The following is a 19,816-nucleotide window of genomic DNA, read 5'->3' on the forward strand; positions in this document are numbered from 1 at the left end:
TGGAACAAGGTTAACAGCAACTGTAGGGGTTAAGGGTTTGTGTAATAAATGGAATTGTCTGAGCCAGCTGCACAAAGGGACATTTAAACCCATAATTGAAGTTAGTGAAGGGAATGAGCCATGAATGAGGACATGAAGAGGACTCCAGGTGGGAGGAACACTCAGTGGGGCCTGTAAGAGAGCCTAGCTGTGGCAAGAAGTGACTGGAGGGCAGAGAAGATAGAGCACATGGTACGGCAGGGAGAGGAGGTTGACTGGACACCATGGTTAGAGAGAGGGTAGAGCAAACAGTGTTGATTTCTGAACCACTGTGGCATTTTGCTTTTACTATGAACAAAATAGAGACAAGAGAAGGTTGATATCATAGTGAAGACACAACTCATCGTCTTATGCAGAAAGAACAAAAAATCAAAAATTAACTAAATGAAATGATAACAAGAGGATGAGGGACTAGAACAATAACCTTATGGCTGGTTTCAAGATCTTCCTCCCCCTTGCTCAGTATCTTGTATCTCCCCTTGTGAGGTGGGTGCCTTCTCTTTGCTGAGCTCCTGTAGATGCTGCCTTCTCCTTTCAGATATCCCACAGCTCCATCATCCCTAATAGCCCCCACAAACTGCTGCCCTGATGTGGTCTCTACCACTGCCCCGCATGCCTTGCTGGCTTGCCCTTGGACTTCAAAGTGTTCTTGGCAGCTTCCCTGCCAGACTATTTGCCCAGGTTCTTAGCCATGGTTGGTAGCACCTAGAAATAGATGAAGAAAACTGGAGCCTTGCGAAGGGTTGTTCAGCTTGTATGGCTCTCCAGGATGAAGGGTTCTGGGTACCCTGTGAACAGAATATTATACTAGATGTTATTACAAATTTCCACAGGAGGAGCCTCTGGTGTCCTATATTGGTCAAGATGCATTCTTTTTTATTGATTTTAACACTTTCCAAAAAATGCTTTTTGATCCAGTTGTGTGCATGTAAATCATACAGCATTAGCCAAAAGCTTCCGCTTCCCGGAAAGTTCTGTTCTTGAGATATGAATAGTGGAGCCAATGGAATAGAATTGTGTAATTATGACATGTTAACCCAGCTTTGAGGGGGACAGTTGGAAGAGGCCAACAATTCCTTTGTGTTCCTGAGCAGCTATTGAGTCCAATCCCAACCACAGACATGGTTTGCTGTCACACTCTGGGGACAGACACATACTACTGATTGCAACAGAATAAGAAACACTGTGCCTTGATGCCCCACAACTTAGTCGACACACAGGAGCCTAATAAAACGACTGCATCCCCACTGGACCTTGGCTCTAACTCACCTCCACACTGCCCCATAGACAAGCCACCCTCCCTATCTTCTCTCTACATTGGTTTTGCACACCAAAGGGAAACTCGTGGTTCCCTAGGATCACTGCAGGGCTGGTCACTAAAGTGCATTCCTCCTGAAAACACACTCTGATCCAGGAAAGACATACAGTAAGATTCCACAGCAGAAAAGTCAGACTCTTAACCTGTCTGATGGCTCTCAAGGGGCATCACTTCAACATACATGATCCTTGTCCTTGCTTCTGAGGACAAAGCCTGTTCCCCTCTCTCAGGGGCTATTAAGAACAGGGTCCACCCTGCCAGTGTCTCCATCTGATGGTCTGTGTTCTGTTGTTGGAACAAGACAAGCCTAGCTTCACAGTGATTTCCAGTGTGCAGGGATACTCACGGCACCCATCAAAGTCCACATCCATGGCCCCAACGCCCAAAGATCAAACACAAGTATTCTCACTCCAGGTGTAGGACGCAAAGGAAAATCAGCTCTGTGTAGCACAGATGCCAATTGGATGAGCCTCTGGGAGGCTCACAGAACATGGGTAGTTATGTTATGACAAGGACCCAGAAGAATGGGCTACATTCCTGTTTCCTACATAGCAGAGAAGGGTGTGGAGATCCTGGACAGGCCTGTTGTAGAGTGCTGATCCCCAAGTGTAACACCCACCACCATTATGAGTGGTAGCTGTGGTTCGCAAGAAACCCTTAAGACCAAATATGTCTAGAGATCCTTATAGAAGGAGAAAGTGGCATCTTCAGACCCTCACCTGTGTTTCTGTACACTCTACTGCAGTGTGTAATTTCTCCCAATTATACACATGGTCTCTTCATATCAAGAAGTGATTTAGAATATGTAGAGTATTAAAGCATAAGTGAAGGAGAAACTCTATCCATGTCCCTGTGGGGATATTGTCATCAAGCTATGAAGACACATTTCAGTGATGCAGCTGGTTTGGGGTCACCCATATGCCTATAAGTAACACACTCCTTATAGAAAGCACAGGAGTCACAGGATCTAGTTGGATTTTGGTGAAATTCCACACTGTTCTGTCACTGGTTCTATAGGGACCAGTATTGGCTCAGGACACCCCACGACCAAGTTCTTGGCACAAAGGAGATTTATTTGCCCCAGAGGGACAAATAGCAGAAAATACGAGATGATGACAAGAGATAGAGGACAAGAGAGAAGGGGAAGACAACAGTGAAAAAAGCAAAGGGGTATTTGTCCCTAAAGCTGTTGCGGCAGGGAGACAAATAACTGCCTCTTGATAGAGAGGAGACAGAGGTGGCCTTCAAATAAAAGGCATTTTATACAAATTAGGAACACCTTATTTTTGACAAAGATGCTAAGTCTATACAATGGAAAAAAGATAGCATCTTCAACAAATGGTGCTGGCACAACTGGATTTGGACATGCAGAAGATTGCAGATAGATCCATATCTATCACCATGCACAAAACTTAAGAGCAAATGGATCAAAGACCTCACCATAAATCCAGCCACAATGAATCTTCTAGAAGAGAAAGTGGGAGATACCCTTGAACAAATAGGCACAGGAGACCGCTTCCTGAACATTACACCAGTAGCACAGACATTGAGATCTGCAATTAATAAATGGGACCTCCTGAAACTGAGAAGCTTCTGTAAGGCAAAGGACACAGTCAGTAAGAAAAAATGACAGTCCACAGAATGGGAAAAGATTTTCACCAACCCCACATCTGACAGAGGGCTGATTTCCAAAATATACACTGAAATCAAGAAGCTAGCCACCAAAACACCAAACAATGAAATTTAAAAGTAGGGTGCAGAACTAAATAGAGAATTCTCAATAGAGGAGTCCGAAATGGCTGAAAGACACTTAAGAAAGTGCTCAAAATCCTTGGCCATCAGAGAAATGCAACTCAAAACAACTCTGAGATACCACCTCACACCTGTCAGAATGGCTAAAATCAAAAATACCAAAGACAATCTATGTTGAGGAGGAAAACCCCATGTTATGATGAGGTATTTAATTTCAATTTGGCATGTTTATTACAAGAGCCAAAGCATACTTTTGATTGTTGGACTTTAATACTTTGATAGCTGGACATTGGTGGTCAGTCTCAAGAGGAGAAAGTAGCCAAATGAGGGAATACACCTTGGTGGATAATTTTGGAATGTAATCTAAAAGATTTTATCAAGGCAGAGAAAATTGAGGAGAATGGTAAGGCCTGCCAGAGCCCTGTTTGGCATGCTCTAGATAGATAGAGTAGAATTTGTTTATATCAGGATGGGAAACATCCACACAAACACATCAGAGGCTCAGAAACAACTTATCTCACCAGACTCCAGACACTCTGTGACAGAGCTCTGGTAGTGACTACACAATTGTAGAAGGATATTTGTCGTGTCTGTAGCTCCCAGATCCTCTATAAGCAGGTTCCACCCTTAAGGCTGCCCCATGAACATATTCATCTTGGGCAGGAGTCAGGTCCTCTGAATTCCTCTTCCCCCTTCCCTCCTCCAGGGAACACATCATCTGTGATTGACAATTACTGCCTGGCGCTGCACAGGGGACAGGGACAGATGCACTGAGCTTTCTCAGCACAAATATCAGCTCATAATGGTCTGTCTATCAGGAAGCTAGTCCACAGACTGAGGCCAAGCCCACTTGAGCCATTTTGTCAAAGCCTCCTGATGCCATGGAGATGGTCCACGAAGGATCTGATTGCATTTTGTATGTGAATAGCATCAGAAGAACACATTATTACTATATTTGAAAAGAATGAACACTGATTTATAGATCTTTAATGAATATGTAAATATTTGCCCTCTCTCATAATCTGACCTGATTTGGACTTTTGGTGTTCTGGCCTTTTGTCTCTTTGTCCCTGCAGGAGGTGACTACAAGTAAGCTAATACGCAGATGGTAAATGCCTCTGTAGCAAGCTCCACCTTCCACACACTGAGAGACCAGATACACAGATCAACAGACACCCTCAACTATGGCCTCACACTGGGGTCAGCATCCATTACCAGAGGCAGAACCTCAGGACAGAACTGAGAACGTACGTTCTTGCAATGACCTATATAAGCCGAATGCACCTGCTTCCTTACAAAGCTACTCAACCTCTTCTACCTTCACTGGTTAAAACAGGCTCCTGCCCCTGCCTTCCTTGCCCTTGCCCACTGCTAAGCTCAGTGACGTTCTTTGCCATGGCATGCCACCTGTAAACATGAAGTCTTTCTTCCTGACAACAGGTCAGGACTGAGCAGTAGCCTGCACCTGAATAGCAGAGAGCAGGTGAACAAATAATCATTCTTGAAACATAGATCCAGGAGCTATTCATCACATTTATTGAAAGATCCCAGCACCAGGTGCCCATGTAGTCTCTGCAGGCTTCCTCTGTGCACTAGGATTCTTTGCCCAGTTCACAGGAATCTATTTGTAAACACAGAAAGATGGGAATTGGAGCATGATGACATGGACACTGTCATACAGGGAAATCATGAATAGAAGGGAAGGAGAATCAGCAAAAGCTGCTTTATTACCATCGTAAGGGGGGGTGATGATGCTTGTTTTGTTCAAGGATAGTTGGATCACAACAGTTTCAAAATCCTTCAGCATTGTTAGGCTTGCAGTATGATTACGGCGACCTGCAGGCCAGATGAGGATGGTGACAATTGCTGGGAAGAACTTGTACTATAGACAGGTCACACACAAGTCCCTTTGGGGATCTTCTGTGACATAGGCAGATTTAAGCAACAGACAGGGTGTTTTCACACCAAACTCTCTGAGAAGGACGCCAGCCACATGGGAACAATCAGGAGAGACAAAAAGTTTGCATCTTATTTGAGACAAGTACCACCCGAGCAAATAATTTTGCTTTGAGAGCTGAGCACCAAGTGGGTCCCTCTTCCATGGCTTCTTATGAAGCTTTTCAGTCACCCATCCATGGAAGGCAGAGGACAGATGCAGAAATCCCTCCACAGACAGATGCAGAAATCCCTCCACAGACACACCCTGAACTCAGGGACGTCCAGACCCACTGTCCTCAATCCCTCCTAGGGGAGATATTGTGTTTCACAGCTTGGGTAGCAAGAGGAGGAATCCACTGGTGATTGACTACTTCTCTGCTTTGTTCTGTTTCCAGGTCCTGTTAGCAAGACACCACCACACAATAAGGCCACAGTAATCCATCCTCTGCCTGCAAAATACATGCTGGGGGAGGTCCGGGTGTGCACTTGACTCCTCCTTTGCCCGGGATGATATTTTATATTGGCAATGTAGGTGGGATGCTGGAAACAACAACAGGGTCTGAATAGCACCACATCCCCTAGAGTCCTTGGTTGCAACGTAAAGGTGGTGCAGTGGCCATCAGTGCTTGTTTCTGTTGAGATCTCCTGGTCTAGGCTGGGATACCTCCCAAGACCCTGTTAGAATCTCATGTGCACAAAGCCTGGATATGTTGAGGGTAGGAGGGCAGAGGGAAAAAATGAGGATGCACAGGAAGCTGGAGAAGAACAGGAGAGACAGTCCAGAGGAAGCACTTGACAGGGAGGATCCTGAGAACAGTGTCAGGAGATGCTGACAGTTTTGAAATGTGGTGAAATCTTCAAAGATCAGGAAGAATACAAGGTCTCAGGGTTTGTTGATGGTGGTAGGTACAGTTCATGGGTCCAGTTGACACTGGGTTCTTTAGAGCAATGGACACTCCTGGTTACAACAGTGTCTACAGTGACTTCTCTGTGAGGACAGAGACAGCCTGGGACATTGGACCAGGAGAGCTTCCTTCACCAGCAAGTGACTGATCTGTCTCTTAGCTCAATCTATACATGTTATACATGTTTAATTTCTGGCTTCTCTTTAGTGGAGAGAGGGAGAGAGAGGGGGAGGGAGAGAGAGAAAGAGAGAAAGAGAGAGAGAGAGAGAGAGAGAGAGAGAGAGAGAGAGAATCTGTGTCTCTGTCTATGTATGTGTGTATACCAGGACATGCTCTCACACTCTTTGCTCTCACACTCTTCAGAGGACAATGGCAGGTCTCTACACATTACTGTCTTGAGGGAGACTCTCTAAATGAATGTGAAACTCCTCTTTTGGGCCCTGCTATCTGAGGTCCAGGATTTGCTGGGTAACAGGCATACTTACCTGCCACTGCCATTGTATGTTAGTGCTGGGTGTTGAAAGTCAGGCTCAGGCACTTGCACAGAACCTACTTCTAGCCACAAAGCCAACATCCTATCTCTTCTAGTCCTTACAGACGTAAGATGAGCCAAGACACACAGGGGTGGGCCTAGGCCCTATGCCAAAGGATATGATAGACTCTGATGGCCCCCCCTATGGAAGGCCTCACCCTCCCTGGGGAGCAGAAAGGATATGTGATAGGTAGGGTTTTAGTTGGGCGAGGGGGTGGTAGGGGAGGAGGGGAGGGAGAATGAACTGGGATTGACATGTAAAACAATCTTGTTTCTAATTCAAATAAAAAAAAACATCAGGAGGGGGGAAGTTACAAATTTTATTTTCCCCAGCAGTGAATAAAGCTAAAAACTGTCTCTCTTATCTGTCACTTCATTTCATTTTAAGTTGGTGATGAGCTATGGACTTCATGACCTCAGAATTATCTGGCCGAAGGGGAGCATCTTATGAACAACAGGATGTTGAGCAGGGCTCTGGCCAAATGTCACTGGATACTGGGACCATCATCCCTCCTACCCAGATGAGATCACAGGTCTACAGGGGAAAAGTAATATAACCAGTGAGAAATGATCCCACCTATATCCCTGCTCAGAGTAGGACTGCACCAAGGGCTGATTGAGAGGGCAGGATGTGAGGATGGGTAAATTGGGTTTGGATGTGTGTCCTAGATATCAGTTCTCATCTGAAGATGAAGCATGGGAGGGTTAACAAATTCCAGTCCCAAAGTGCCAGAAATCACAATGACCCCAGGCCAGAACTAGAACTAGGGTAAAGGATGCAGACAACAACTCTGTACCCAATGACACAGGAAGCGAGACCAACACCCACATACGCAGGCAGGGCATGACGTACCCATGAGCATTGCCATCTTCTGGTATGTATCATCGACCTTGGCATTTAAATAGGCGATACCAAAGTTGTCCCCTTCAAACAGCACTATGCCAATATAGTGCCACATCCCTGTAGACAGAGAACAAGCTGTGTGGCTATAAGCATTTCCCCAAAAGAGTCTGAAATGGAACAATGTAAATATAAGCACCTACAGGCAGAAAAGTAGCAAGGTTTGTCTTTTGCTTCATTCAAGGCGATCTTGAACTCAACACATCCAATAGGTTTCCTGGACATAGGCAGAAGCAAGGTTCTCTCTGCCTCATCCTTTCCTACTCCCATGCAAAGTTCCCAACCCTGACGGGAGCTCAGCAACCCCCATACACAATACATACAGCAACCAGGCACAACCCCAGGCTGCCATTTTGTGCTCCCATCTTCTGTGTTCCATGTCACACTAGCATGGAAAACACAGATACAGATAGGGGCAGAGCCAATGACCAAACCATACTTGGAGTTCAGGAGAGCATAACAAGCAACCCACCACAAACCATTGTCCATGAGGAGGCCAGGCCATGCCCTTTATCTCAAAATGTTTCTCCAAGGCCTCTCCCAGATGACATAATCATGAATGTGCCCATGATCCTCAAGACTCCTCATTGAGCTCAGAATCCACTGGAAACCTGAAGAGCAAGAGACTCCCTCTCTACACACAAATTAGTGATGTCCACAATGGTTTCTCCAAGAGACAACAACATTGTGCTGGCAAGTTCCTGTCATTTGCAGTTTGCAGTGGCACAGAATGCATCGGGTTGGACCCTGGGTCTCTTGTGCTAAGCTAAGTGTTCCTGGATATATCTTTCCTGAAGCTACTGAAGTCACCTGACACATTTGCCCAGAAAGGGTAAGAGGACTACATGTTCACATGAACTTTCCAGATAAAGTTGAGACCGTGTGTGTGGTGAGAGTTAGGAGAACATAGAGCCAAGAGCCAAGTAGACAGCCGGAAAGCAGATACTCACGAGATATTCATCTTAAACTCCAAGTAACCAATTTTGTTTTTGGTGAATGTGAAGGGTGGCAGCGGGCTTCTCAGCTTTTCTTCTGGGAGAGGAAGGTTTCCAGCCCAGCAAATTATATACCAGTTTCCTAAAAGCTAGATGTGGAGAGTCACTGCTGAGGAGGTCAGAAGAGAAAGTAAAGCCAAGACAAGGTGTTGCACACTCTAGCTGAAGGGGGAGCAGATGCAGGAGGTGTATGGGAACCATCTCAGAGCAGATTGTAGGGTCAGGGGCCCTTGGTCATGGCCAGCCCATATGTATAACTGGCAGGCTGTTCCAAGCAAACTAAGGCAGGGGTATTCTTGGAGATTCTGTTCCTGGGTTTGGACACAGCCATGGCCCTGCACAGATAAACCATAAGAAATAGAAAAGGTGCCTCCAGGATAAGGCTGGGGTGGAGTAGACAGAAATCAGAAATGACAGGTCATGTGTGGACAATACGACCACAAACCCACTGAGTATTCAGTCACTGATGACCACACCCACAAAACCTGGTTGTGCCTTACTCCTTGGGTCCAGTTCCTGCTTCGTTCCACTATCAGGGACTACTCTCTAAGGACTAGAGCAATCCATGTTCTAGCAAAGACTTATTCTTAGTTAGTGTTATCCCTAACAGAAATGATAATGTGTCATTTATGTGGGGTTAATAGAAAGTGCTTGGGAGCTCTTGACTGACAGACAGAGGTATTGGTTCTCTGACTGGCAGAATGGCCCATGCTTCTGACTGTCAGTACCACCCATGTGGCAGAAAACATGAAAACTCCATGTTGGAAGGCAAATCCTTGCTCGTAACATAAGTTACCCACAGAATCTATCAATAAACTGATGCTCTCACCCAGACTAGCATCATGATCCTGAAAATCTGGTTCCCGCCTTTAGATCTCCCAGAGATCTCACCTTGTCTGTCGTGGCACATTCACCACGATTGATGTAGCCAGCCTGCACCAGAGAGAACAGGGTCAGACCTATGGTCAGCAGGAACAGCTGCATGGCTTCCATGGTGCCTCTGTCTACTGAACTCTGAAAACCAGATTTATCCTATACCAGGTGCCAGACACTCCCATCCCCATCTCACTGCACAAAGGCTCCATCTGTGAGGTGTGCTGCAAAAGCACTGTTTTCTTTGGACCTGTTTTGTGGCATAGAAATAAGGATAATGAGAGATGGAGACTGCTGGGGACTTAAGTTAGTTCCCTGACTCCAAACCTCTCTCAAGTCTGGAAAGAGGGAGTAGCTCTGAGAGGAGATGATAATCTCTGTAGGAGACATATGGCTGTGTCTTCACTCATTCCTAGGAGGCCTGTCGGGAGTGGAGGGACGTTTTCAGAGTCAAGTTCTGCCAGATAATTCAGAGACAGAAAGAAAACCACTGTTTCTGTTCCTACCCTGCCATGGACAGGTCCCATTCCCAACAGAATGGAAGCATTCATACCTCCCCATTCCTCTCAGAACTCCCATTCCTTCTCCACATAGCAATGCTGGACACATTCCTGTGTTCTACTGCCTGAGAACTGAGCTGTGACCTCTCCCTTCAGCACCCTGGCTCCTGTGCCCTGTCTTTCCACTCTGCATTAGACTCATGAGGAACCTGTAGAACTCTCTTGGGATTGAAACATCACTGTTGTTTCCCAGACACCCAGCAGTTTGGCCCCAATAATGTCCCCAAAACCAATTCAGCTGCCTCTCCTCTCTCCATACTCGCAAGAGAATAGTGGTCAGGCCACATACTGAATCCCCTCATGCATCCCCAATCTTCACATCTCCCTTCTCTTTGACACCACAGACAAAGTTCATTACCTGCTTTGTGGAGATGTGTGTCAGTCTGTCAGTGTGTGATACCTATTCTTGTTTGAGGTCTTGAAAATATCTGGAATGAACTACAATCCAAAAATGCAGGGCACACTTGTGATCCAGATCTTGAGTCTGGAAGACATGGGCTTTTGATCTAGATCTTGAGGCAGGATGACAATGCCTTTTATCCGGATCTTGAGGCAGGAAGGCATAACTTTAATCTCGGCCACACTTTTTGGTGGAAGCCGATATAAGAACAATGGAAGAAGGAAGGGATGTTCAACTGCTTGCCCTTGCCTTGTCAGGACATCCATTCCTTCACTGGCATTGGAGCTCACTTCTTTGGGATTCCAGCAGAAACAGAAGACCAGCTGAGACACTCAGCCTCACAGGAGTGAAAAACTACTAGATTCTTGAACTTTCCACTCATACGTAGCCATTGTTGGTTGGACTGCAGCCTGAAGGGCATCATAATAAATTCATATATATATTATGTATATAGATAAATATATTGGATAGAGAGAGAGTCAATCCATAAGTACGGTGACTCTGGAGAGCCCTGAATAATGCAATATGTATGTTTGCATTTGCATGTGTTTAGGAAGCGATATGTGGACAAGTGATTGTGTACCTCTCCATGTCAGTGTCTGTGTCAATGAGTGTGGACAATTTGCCTAGATGTGTCTGTCTCTATGTGTCAACAGATCAGTGTATGTGTGTTCATATCTATAGCAGGACCATGTCTGTGTGTGCCTGTGTATAAGGCTATGTTAAAGTGCATTTTGGGACATGTCTATGTACATGCGATTATGTGTGTACCTCTGTTTCTGTGTATGCATACATATTTGTGCTTATTCATGGGAGAAGGTATGGGTACAAATCTATGTGTATCTGTGCATAAATCTCTATGCACGTCCCTGTGTGTGTTACCTACATTTTCCCCACACTCACTTTTATATGAACACCTTAGCAGTAGAGGGAGGCACATTTCTGGGAAATGTGCTCCTTTGGAGATGATGTCTCAGGAGAAGACATGGAATTTTGGTGGAATCAAGTCTGTGTCTTAAAAAGTTCTTAATCCCTCAGGATGCAAACATGCACAAGACCATGTCACACTGCCATGGTTCAGCTGTTTCAGGCACTATGCCTTCCTGCTACCATGATAGATGGTAGCTCCTGAACCAAAGGGCAGAATAACAGCTTCCTCCATTGTGTTGTTTCTGTTTTACATTTTTCCCAGAAAATTGGTACAAAAAAAAAGTGAGGCCATTACTTGAGAACCCTGAATAGGTGGGTCTAAGCTTTAAGAAATTAGGAAGGATTTAGAGATGTGAACTAGAAGGGCAAATAAGATTTTGTCAGGGGATGGCTACAGAGTTAGGATCAGTATTGTTCAAAGGATTTTGACCATGGTTGTTTGCCCATGCTTAATTTATTGGCCTTAAACACGTACACATATGCACAGCAATTTCTATACTCTGGGTTTATGGAGAGGAAAGAGAAGGGAATGAAGGAAAAGGGGATGGGCAGAAAAAGGACAAGGAAAGAGAGGACAAGGTGGATAATTTGTGAAATAATCATGAAGTTTGGAAGAGGACATAGTGTAGGGGTTCAGGGGCCATTGGGAATAATAAGGTAGGGCTGTTAGACATAAATCCATTATGTTCAAATATGAAGTTTCCAAGAAAGAAGTACTTAAAAAGGAAAATAAAGATTAGAGCATAAACTAAAGAGCTGAAAAGGAAAGAGCAAGGCAAATTGGCAAGCAAGATGTAAGACTTTAAAAAACAAGCAACATGCCGGTCGTTGGTGGCACACGCCTTTAATCCCAGCACTCGGGATGCAGAGGCAGGCAGATCTCTGTGAGTCCGAGGCCAGCCTGGTCTCCAGAGCAAGTGCCAGGATAAGCTCCAAAGCTACACAGAGAAACCCTATCTCAAAAAACCAAAAAAAAAGCAACATGAAGAAAATAAACTAATTTTACAAATCAAGAGAAAGACAAATTAATATAGTAGAGATAAAAAATTACACGAAACACTGAGTGAAATTCAAAGGATCTTTAAGGCATGCCTCAAAACTATATTCCAGGAATTTGAGAAATATAAAAGAAATAGATAAGTTCTTAGACAGCCATGACTTAACAAAATTCAACAAAAGAATGCCAACAACTCAAAGGGTCCTATACTTAAAGTGAGATAGAAACAGAGGAAAAACCTCTCCAATAATTAATGTCCATGTCAGAATGGATTCACTATAGACTGTACCAGCCCTTAAATACAACAGACACCAATAGCCTTTAAACTATTTCATAAGACAGAAAGAGGAGTGATACCAGAACTTGCAAAAGGCTGGGAGTACTCTGATTCTAATACTAGAAACACAAAAAAGTATAGGCAAATCTTGCTGATAGGCAATTCTCAATATAATATTGGCAAAGAAAATTTAGTAATACATCAAAAGGTCATATCCTATGATCAAGTTGATTTCATTCCTGGAATACATGGATGGTTCAACATATGCAAATAAAGAATGAAATACAGTCAAAAATTTTAAAAAATGAAATACAGTAAATAAATGGACTCAGTGACAGAACTGGCATGATAACGTATGATTCAGAAAAGCACTTTGACAAAGTCAGCCACATCTTTGTGTTGCCTGCCTAGAAGAAAGTAATAACAGAAAAAGCAAATCCACATAATAAAAGCTCTGCTCAAAACTACAGTCAACATTATCCTACATGGAGAAAAACATCACTAAAGCCAGCAGGAATAAGGGTGTCCACAATCCTCTTACTCCACAAAAAAATTGAATATTAAGTAGTCAATAAGACAAGAAAAAAGGTTAAAGGAATATGAATAAACAGGAACTAGTCAAAATACCAGAATTTTTGATGATATCATCCTCTACATACAGACTTCAGAGACTCCTCAAGGAAAATATAAGAACAAATAAACACTTTCACAAAAGTGTCAGAGGACAAAATCAAGGTTTAAAACAAAATACTATTGGTCTACCTGTTGAGTTTTGTGCCAATACCAAGCTGTTTTCAGGACTATAGCTCTATAATAGAGCTTGAAGTTAGGGATGGTGATGCCTCTGCAAGTTCCTTTATTGTACAGGGATGTTTTGGCTACCCTGGGTCTGTCTTTACATATAAAGTTGAGTATTGTTCTTTCAAGTTCTCTGAAAAAAAATGTGTTGGAATTTTGATGGGGATTGCATTGAATCTGTAGATTTCTTTTGGCAAGATTGCCACTTCTCCTCTGTTGATCCTGCCTATCCAAGAGCATGCAAGATCTTTCCATTTTCTGGTATTTTCTTTAATTTCTTTCTTTAAAGACTCAAAGTTCTTTCTATACAGGTCTTTCACTTGTTTGGTTAGCATTACCCCCAAGATATTTTATGTTGTTTGTGGCTGTTGTAGAAAAATGGAATTCAATTAAAAACCCTGATATGGACCCACACACCACGAACACCTGATTTTTGACAAAGAAGCTAAAATTATACAATGGAAAAAAGAAAGCATATTCAACAAATGGTATTGGCATAACTTGATGTTCTAGTGTAGGTCCATATCTATCGCAATGCATAAAACTTAAGTCTAAATGGATCAAAGACCACAACATAACTCCAGCCACACTGAACCACTAAGAAGAGGAAGTAGAAGGTACTCTCGAAGGAATTGGTACAGGAGACCACTTCCTTAACATAACACCAGTAGCACATACATTGAAATAGACAATTTAATGGGACTTCCAGAAACTAAGTTTCTGTAAGGCGAAAAGGCATGGTCAACAAGACAAAATGGCAGCTCACGGAATGGGAAAAGATATTCACCAACCCCACATCTGACAGAGGGGTGATTTCAAAATACACAAAGAACTCAAGAAACTCATCACAACACCAAATAATCCAATTAAAAAGTGGGATGCCTGGGATCTCTCTGGGCCTGCAGCTGCAGAGAGTGAACCCACCATGCACAAAACTTAGTGCAAGTGGATCAAAGACCTCACCATAAATCCAGCCACAATGAATCTTCTAGAAGAGAAAGTGGGAGATACCCTTGGAGAAATAGGCACAGGAGACCACTTCCTGAACATTACACCAGTAGCACAGACACTGAGATCTTCAATTAATAAATGGGACCTCCTGAAACTGAGAAGCTTCTGTAAGGCAAAGGAAAAGGACACAATGAGTAAGGCAAAGCAACAGCCCACAGAATGGGAAAAGATCTTCACCAAACCCACATCTGACAGAGGACTGATCTCCAAAATATGCAAAGAACTCAAGAAGCTAGTCTCCAAAACACCAAACAATGAAATTAAAAAGTGGGCTGCAGAACTAGAGAATTCTCAACAGAGGAATCTGACATGGCTGAAAAACACTTAAGAAAGTTCTCAAAATCCTTGGCCATCAGAGAAATGCAACTCAAAACAACTCTGAGATACCTTCTTACACCGGCCAGAATGGATAAAATTAAAAACACCAATGACAATCTATGCTGGAGAAGATGTGGAGAAAAAGGAACACTCCTCCATTGCTGGTGGGAGTGCAAACTTGTAAGACCACTTTGGAAATCAGTAGAGTGCTTGCTCAGAAAAATGGGAATCAGTCTACCTCAGGATCCAGCAATTTATCTCTTGGGCATATACCCAAATAATGCACATTCATACAACAAGGACATATGTTCAACCATGTTCATAGCAGCATTATTTATAATAGCCAGAACCTGGAAGCAACCTAGATGCCCCTCAACTGAAGAATGGATAGAGAAAATGTGGTACATTTATACATGGAGTACTACTCAGCAGAAAAAAAAAAAACAATGGAATCCTGAAATTTGAAGGCAAAGGGATGGAACTAGAAGAAACCATCCTGAGTGAGGTAAACCAGTCACAAAAAGACAAACATGATATGTACTCACTCATATATGAATTTTAGATGTAGAGCAAAGGATTACCAGCCTATAATCCTTTTCACCTAAGAAACTAGGAAACAAGAAGGACTCTAAGAGAAAAATGCATGGACCCTGGAGAATGGGAAGGGGCAGGATCTCCTGAGCTAATTGAGAGCATGAGGGTAGGGGAGAGGGAGCTGCCAGAATGAGAGCAGGAGAAGAGGAGAGGAGAGGAGGAAATGGAGGACTAGAAATATTGAGTGGGGGAAGAATAGAGGAGAGCAGGATAAGAGATACCATATCAGAGGGAGCCATTATAGGTCCGAGGAGAGGTCTGGATCTAGGGAGATCTCCAGAGACCTACAAGGATGACACAAACTGACAATCTAGGCAATGGTGGAGAGGATAACCTAAATTCCCTTCCCCTATAATGAGACTGATGACCACTTTTTATGCCATCCTAGAGCCCTCATCCAGTGGCTGATGGAAGCAGAGACAAGCATCCACAGATATACACTGAATTGAACTCTGGAACCTAGTTACAGAGAGGAAGGATTGAAGATTACAGGGGCCGGTACCAGGCTAGTGAAACCCACAGAAACATCTGGCCTGAACAAGGGGGAGCATGTGGACCCCAGATGCTTTCTGAGAGGCCAGTACAGGACTGATCCAGACTCCTGAACATGGGTGTCAATGAGGAGGCCTCTGCACTCCAGGGGGCCCCTTGTAGTGGATTATTAATTTTCCTTGGTGTAAGAAGGGACTTTGAGAGTCCATTCCACATGAAGGGATGCACTCTTGCCCTGGACACATGGGGGAGGGCCTAGGCCTGACCTAGAATGATGTGGTAGACTTTGGGGAGCCCCGTTGAGGGCCCTTCCCTGCCTGGGGAGTGGAGGCTGGATGGAGTGGGGGGTAGGTCGGGGATGGGAGAGGAGGGGTGGGGGGAGGGAAGGGAGAGGGAGAAGGGATTGATATGTGAAACAAGCTTGTTCCTGATTTGAACTAATTAAAAAAAAAAGGGACTTTGAGAGTCCATCCCATGTGAAGGGATGCACTCTTGGCCTGGACACATGGGGAAGGGCCTAGGCCTGGCCCGGGATGATGTGGTGGACTTTGGGGAGCCCCGTTGAGGTTCCTTCCCTGCCTGGGGATTGGAGGGTGGATGGGGTGGGGACAGGTGGGGGGTTGGGGGCAGGGCTGGGGGGAGGGGAGAGGTGGGAAAAGGGATCAACATGTGAACCAAGCTTGTTCCTAATTTGAACTAATAATTTTTTTAAAGTGGGGTTCATCCCTGACTTCAAGCTCTATTACAAAACTATAGTCCAGAAAACAGCTTGGTTTTGGCACAAAAATAGACAGGTAGACCAATTGAATAGAATTGAAAACCCTGATATTAACCCACACACCTACCAACACCTAATTTTTGACAAACAATCCAAATTTATACGATGGAACAAAGAGAATATCTTCAACAAATGGTGCTGGCATAACTGGATGCAGACATGTAGAAGACTACAGATAGACCCAAGCCTATCGCCATGCACAAAACTTAAGTCAAATGGATCAAAGACCTCAACATAAACTCAGCCACACTAACCCTATTAGAAGACAAAGTAGAAAATACCCTTGAATTAATTAGTACAGGAGACTGCTTCCTGAATATTACACCAGAAGAAAGGAAACTGAGATCAACAATTGATAAATGGGATCTCCTGAAACTGAGAAGCTTCTGTAAGGCAAAAGACACAGTCAGCAAGACAAAACGGCAGCCCACAGACTGGGAAAAGATATTCACCGACCCCACATCTGACAGAGGACTGATCTCAAAAATATACAAAGAACTCAAGAAGCTAGTCTCCAAAACACCAAACAATCCAACTAAACAGTTGGTTACAGAACTAAATAGACAATTCTCAATAGAGGAATCTAAAATGGCTGAAAGACACATAAGAAAGTGTTCAACATCCTTAGCCATCAGGGAAATGCAAATCAAAACAACTCTGAGATACCATCTTACTCCTGTCAGAATGGCCAAAATCAAAAACACCAATGACAGTTTATGCTGGAAAGGATGCAGAGAAAGGGGAACACTTCTCCACTGCTGGTGGTAGTGCCAACTTGTACAGCCACTTTGGAAATCAATATGGAGACTCCTCAAGAAAATGGGAATCAGTCTACCACAAGATCCAGGAATTCCACTCTTAGGCATATACCCAAAAGAAGCACATTCATACAACAAGGACATATGTTCAACCATGTTCATAGCAGCATTGTTTGTAATAGCCAGAACCTGGAAACAACATAGATGCCCCTCAACTGAAGAATGGATAGAGAACATGTGGTACATTTACACAATGGAGTACTACTCAGCAGAAAAAAACAATCAAATCTTGAAATTCGCAGGCAAATGGATGGAACTAGAAGAAACCATCCTGAGTGAGGTAACCCAGTCACAAAAAGATAAACATGGTATGTCTCACTCATATATGATTTTTAGACATAGAGCAAAGAATTACCAGTCTACAATCCACACTGCCAGAGGAACTAGAAACAAGGAGGACCCCAAGAGAAGATTGCATAGTCCCTTGAAGAAGGGGAGGGGGACAAGAACTCCTGAACAAAGTGGGAGCACAGGGCGTGGGTAGAGAAGAAGGAGATGGGAAGGGAAGAAGGGGAGGGGGAGGAGAACAAGAGAACAGAGACAGGGGAGGATTAGAAGAGGGCAAGAAAGGAGATGCCTTGATAGAGGGAGACAGTACAGGTTTGGAGAGAGGTCTGGCACAGGGGAAATGCTAGCGGATCCACAGGAATGACCCCAACTAAGAATCCAGGCAGTGGTGGAGAAAATGCCATTGATGCCCTTCCCCTATACTGAGATTGGTGTCTACCTTTGTTACCATTCCTAGAGCCTTCATCCAGTAACTGTTCAGAACAGAAACAGACACTCACAGCTAGGCACTGAACCCTACTACTGGAATTCAGTTGTGGAGAGGGAGGAGGGATGAGCAAAGGAGCCAGGATGGGGCTGGAGAGACCCGCAGAAACAATGGACCTGACCTAGTGAGAACATGGAGACCCTAGTTATAAAGCTTCGGAAACAGCAGGGGACCAAAAAAAGCCCTCTGAATGTGGCTGCCAGCTAGGAGACCAGGACAGTTTATGGGACCTCTAACAGTGGAGCCAGTCTTCAACCCTAGAGCACAAATGGACTTTGGGAGCCCATTCCCTATGGAGGGATCCTGTTGCAGCCCAGATACAGCAAGGGGGGCCTAGGTCCTCCCCCAAATGATGTGACAGACTTTGAAGGTCTTCCATGGAGGGCCTCACTATCCTTGGGGAGGAGGTGGAGGGTAGGTTGGGGGGGATTGTGGGGAACATGGGAGGATGGGAGGGTGAAGGAATGGGGGGATGGATATGTAAACATGAGTGCCTCTAAAATAAAATCTATTTTCAATAAAAGAAAAATATTAAAATGAAATTAAAACCTGCTAAAAATCAAAAAAGAAAAAAGAAAGTCCTCAACATCATTAGCTATCAGGGAAATGCATATCAAAATTACTCTGAGATACCATCTCACTCCTGTTAGAATGGCTGAAATCAAAAACAATAATTATAATTCATGCTGGAGAGGATGTGGAGAAAGGGGAACACACCTCCATTGCTGGTGGGAGTGTAAATTTGTACAGTCACTTTGGAAATCAGTATGGCAGTTTTCTAGAAAATGAGAATCAGTCTACCTCAAGATCTAGCAATTCCACACTTACACATATACCCAAAGGCTGCACATTCATACATCAAGGATATCTGTTCAACTATGTTTATAACTGCATTATTTGTAATACCCCGAACTTGGAAGCAACCTAGAAGCCCCCCATCCAAAGAATGAAGAAAGAAAATGGGGTGCATTTACACTCAGCGGGGGTGGGGGGTGGGGAGATGAACAATGAAATCTTGGAATTTGCAGGCAAATGGATGGCACTAGAAGAAACCATCCTGAGTGAGGTAACCAGTCACAGAAAGACAAACATGGTATGTACTCACTCATGTATGGATATTAGACATGGAGCAAAGGATTACCAGCCTACAATTCACACTTCCAGAGAAGATAAGAAACATGGAGGACCCTAAGAGTGAAATACATAGTAACCCAGAGAAAGGGAAAGGGACAAGAGCTCCTGAACGAATTGGGAGCATGGGAAAGGGAGGAGAGAGAAAGGAGGTAGAGTTGGGAAAAGAGGCAGGGAGAGGAGAACATGATGGATCAGAAAGATTGAGTCAGGGCATGAATAGAGGAGAGCAAGAAAAGAGATACCTTAATAGAGGGAGCCATTATATGTTTAAAGAAAAATCTGGCACTAGGGAAATCCACAAGGATGACCCCAAGTAAAAATCTAAACAATAGTGGAGGGGCTACTTTACATGCCCTTCCCCTATAATGAGATTGATGACTACCTTAAGTACCATCCTAGAGCCTTCATCCAGTAGCTGATGGAAGCAGAAGCAGACATCCACAGCTAAGCACTGAGCTGAACTCCTGGAATCCAGTTGTAGAGAAGGAGGAGTAATGAGCAAAGGGGTTAAGACAATACTGGGGAAACTCACAGAAACAGCTGACCTGAGCAAGTGGGAGCTCATGGACCCCAACCAGACAGTTGGGGAACCAGGATAGCACCAAACCAGGCCCCCTGAATATGGGTGTCAGTTAGGACTATGGGGCCTCTGGCAGTGGAAGTATTTATTCCTAGTGCACA

At 44.1% G+C, this 19,816-nt stretch overlaps 1 protein-coding gene across 1 annotated transcript; it reads right to left on the reverse strand.

Moving 5' to 3' along the window:
* Positions 1–4,701: 4,701 nt before the first annotated feature.
* Positions 4,702–9,373, reverse strand: LOC113830841 (von Ebner gland protein 1-like). The gene is made up of 6 exons (XM_027422732.1): positions 9,272–9,373; positions 8,336–8,469; positions 7,529–7,602; positions 7,338–7,445; positions 4,841–4,945; positions 4,702–4,730 (listed from the first exon to the last, which is right to left on the reverse strand). The coding sequence occupies exons 1-6, from the start codon at positions 9,371–9,373 to the stop codon at positions 4,702–4,704; spliced, it is 552 nt and encodes a 183-aa protein (XP_027278533.1).
* Between the last annotated feature and the right edge of the window lie 10,443 nt (positions 9,374–19,816).

This window comes from Cricetulus griseus, chromosome 6 (genome assembly GCF_003668045.3).
Source record: "Cricetulus griseus strain 17A/GY chromosome 6, alternate assembly CriGri-PICRH-1.0, whole genome shotgun sequence".
In the NCBI taxonomy this organism is placed as follows: domain Eukaryota; kingdom Metazoa; phylum Chordata; class Mammalia; order Rodentia; family Cricetidae; genus Cricetulus; species Cricetulus griseus.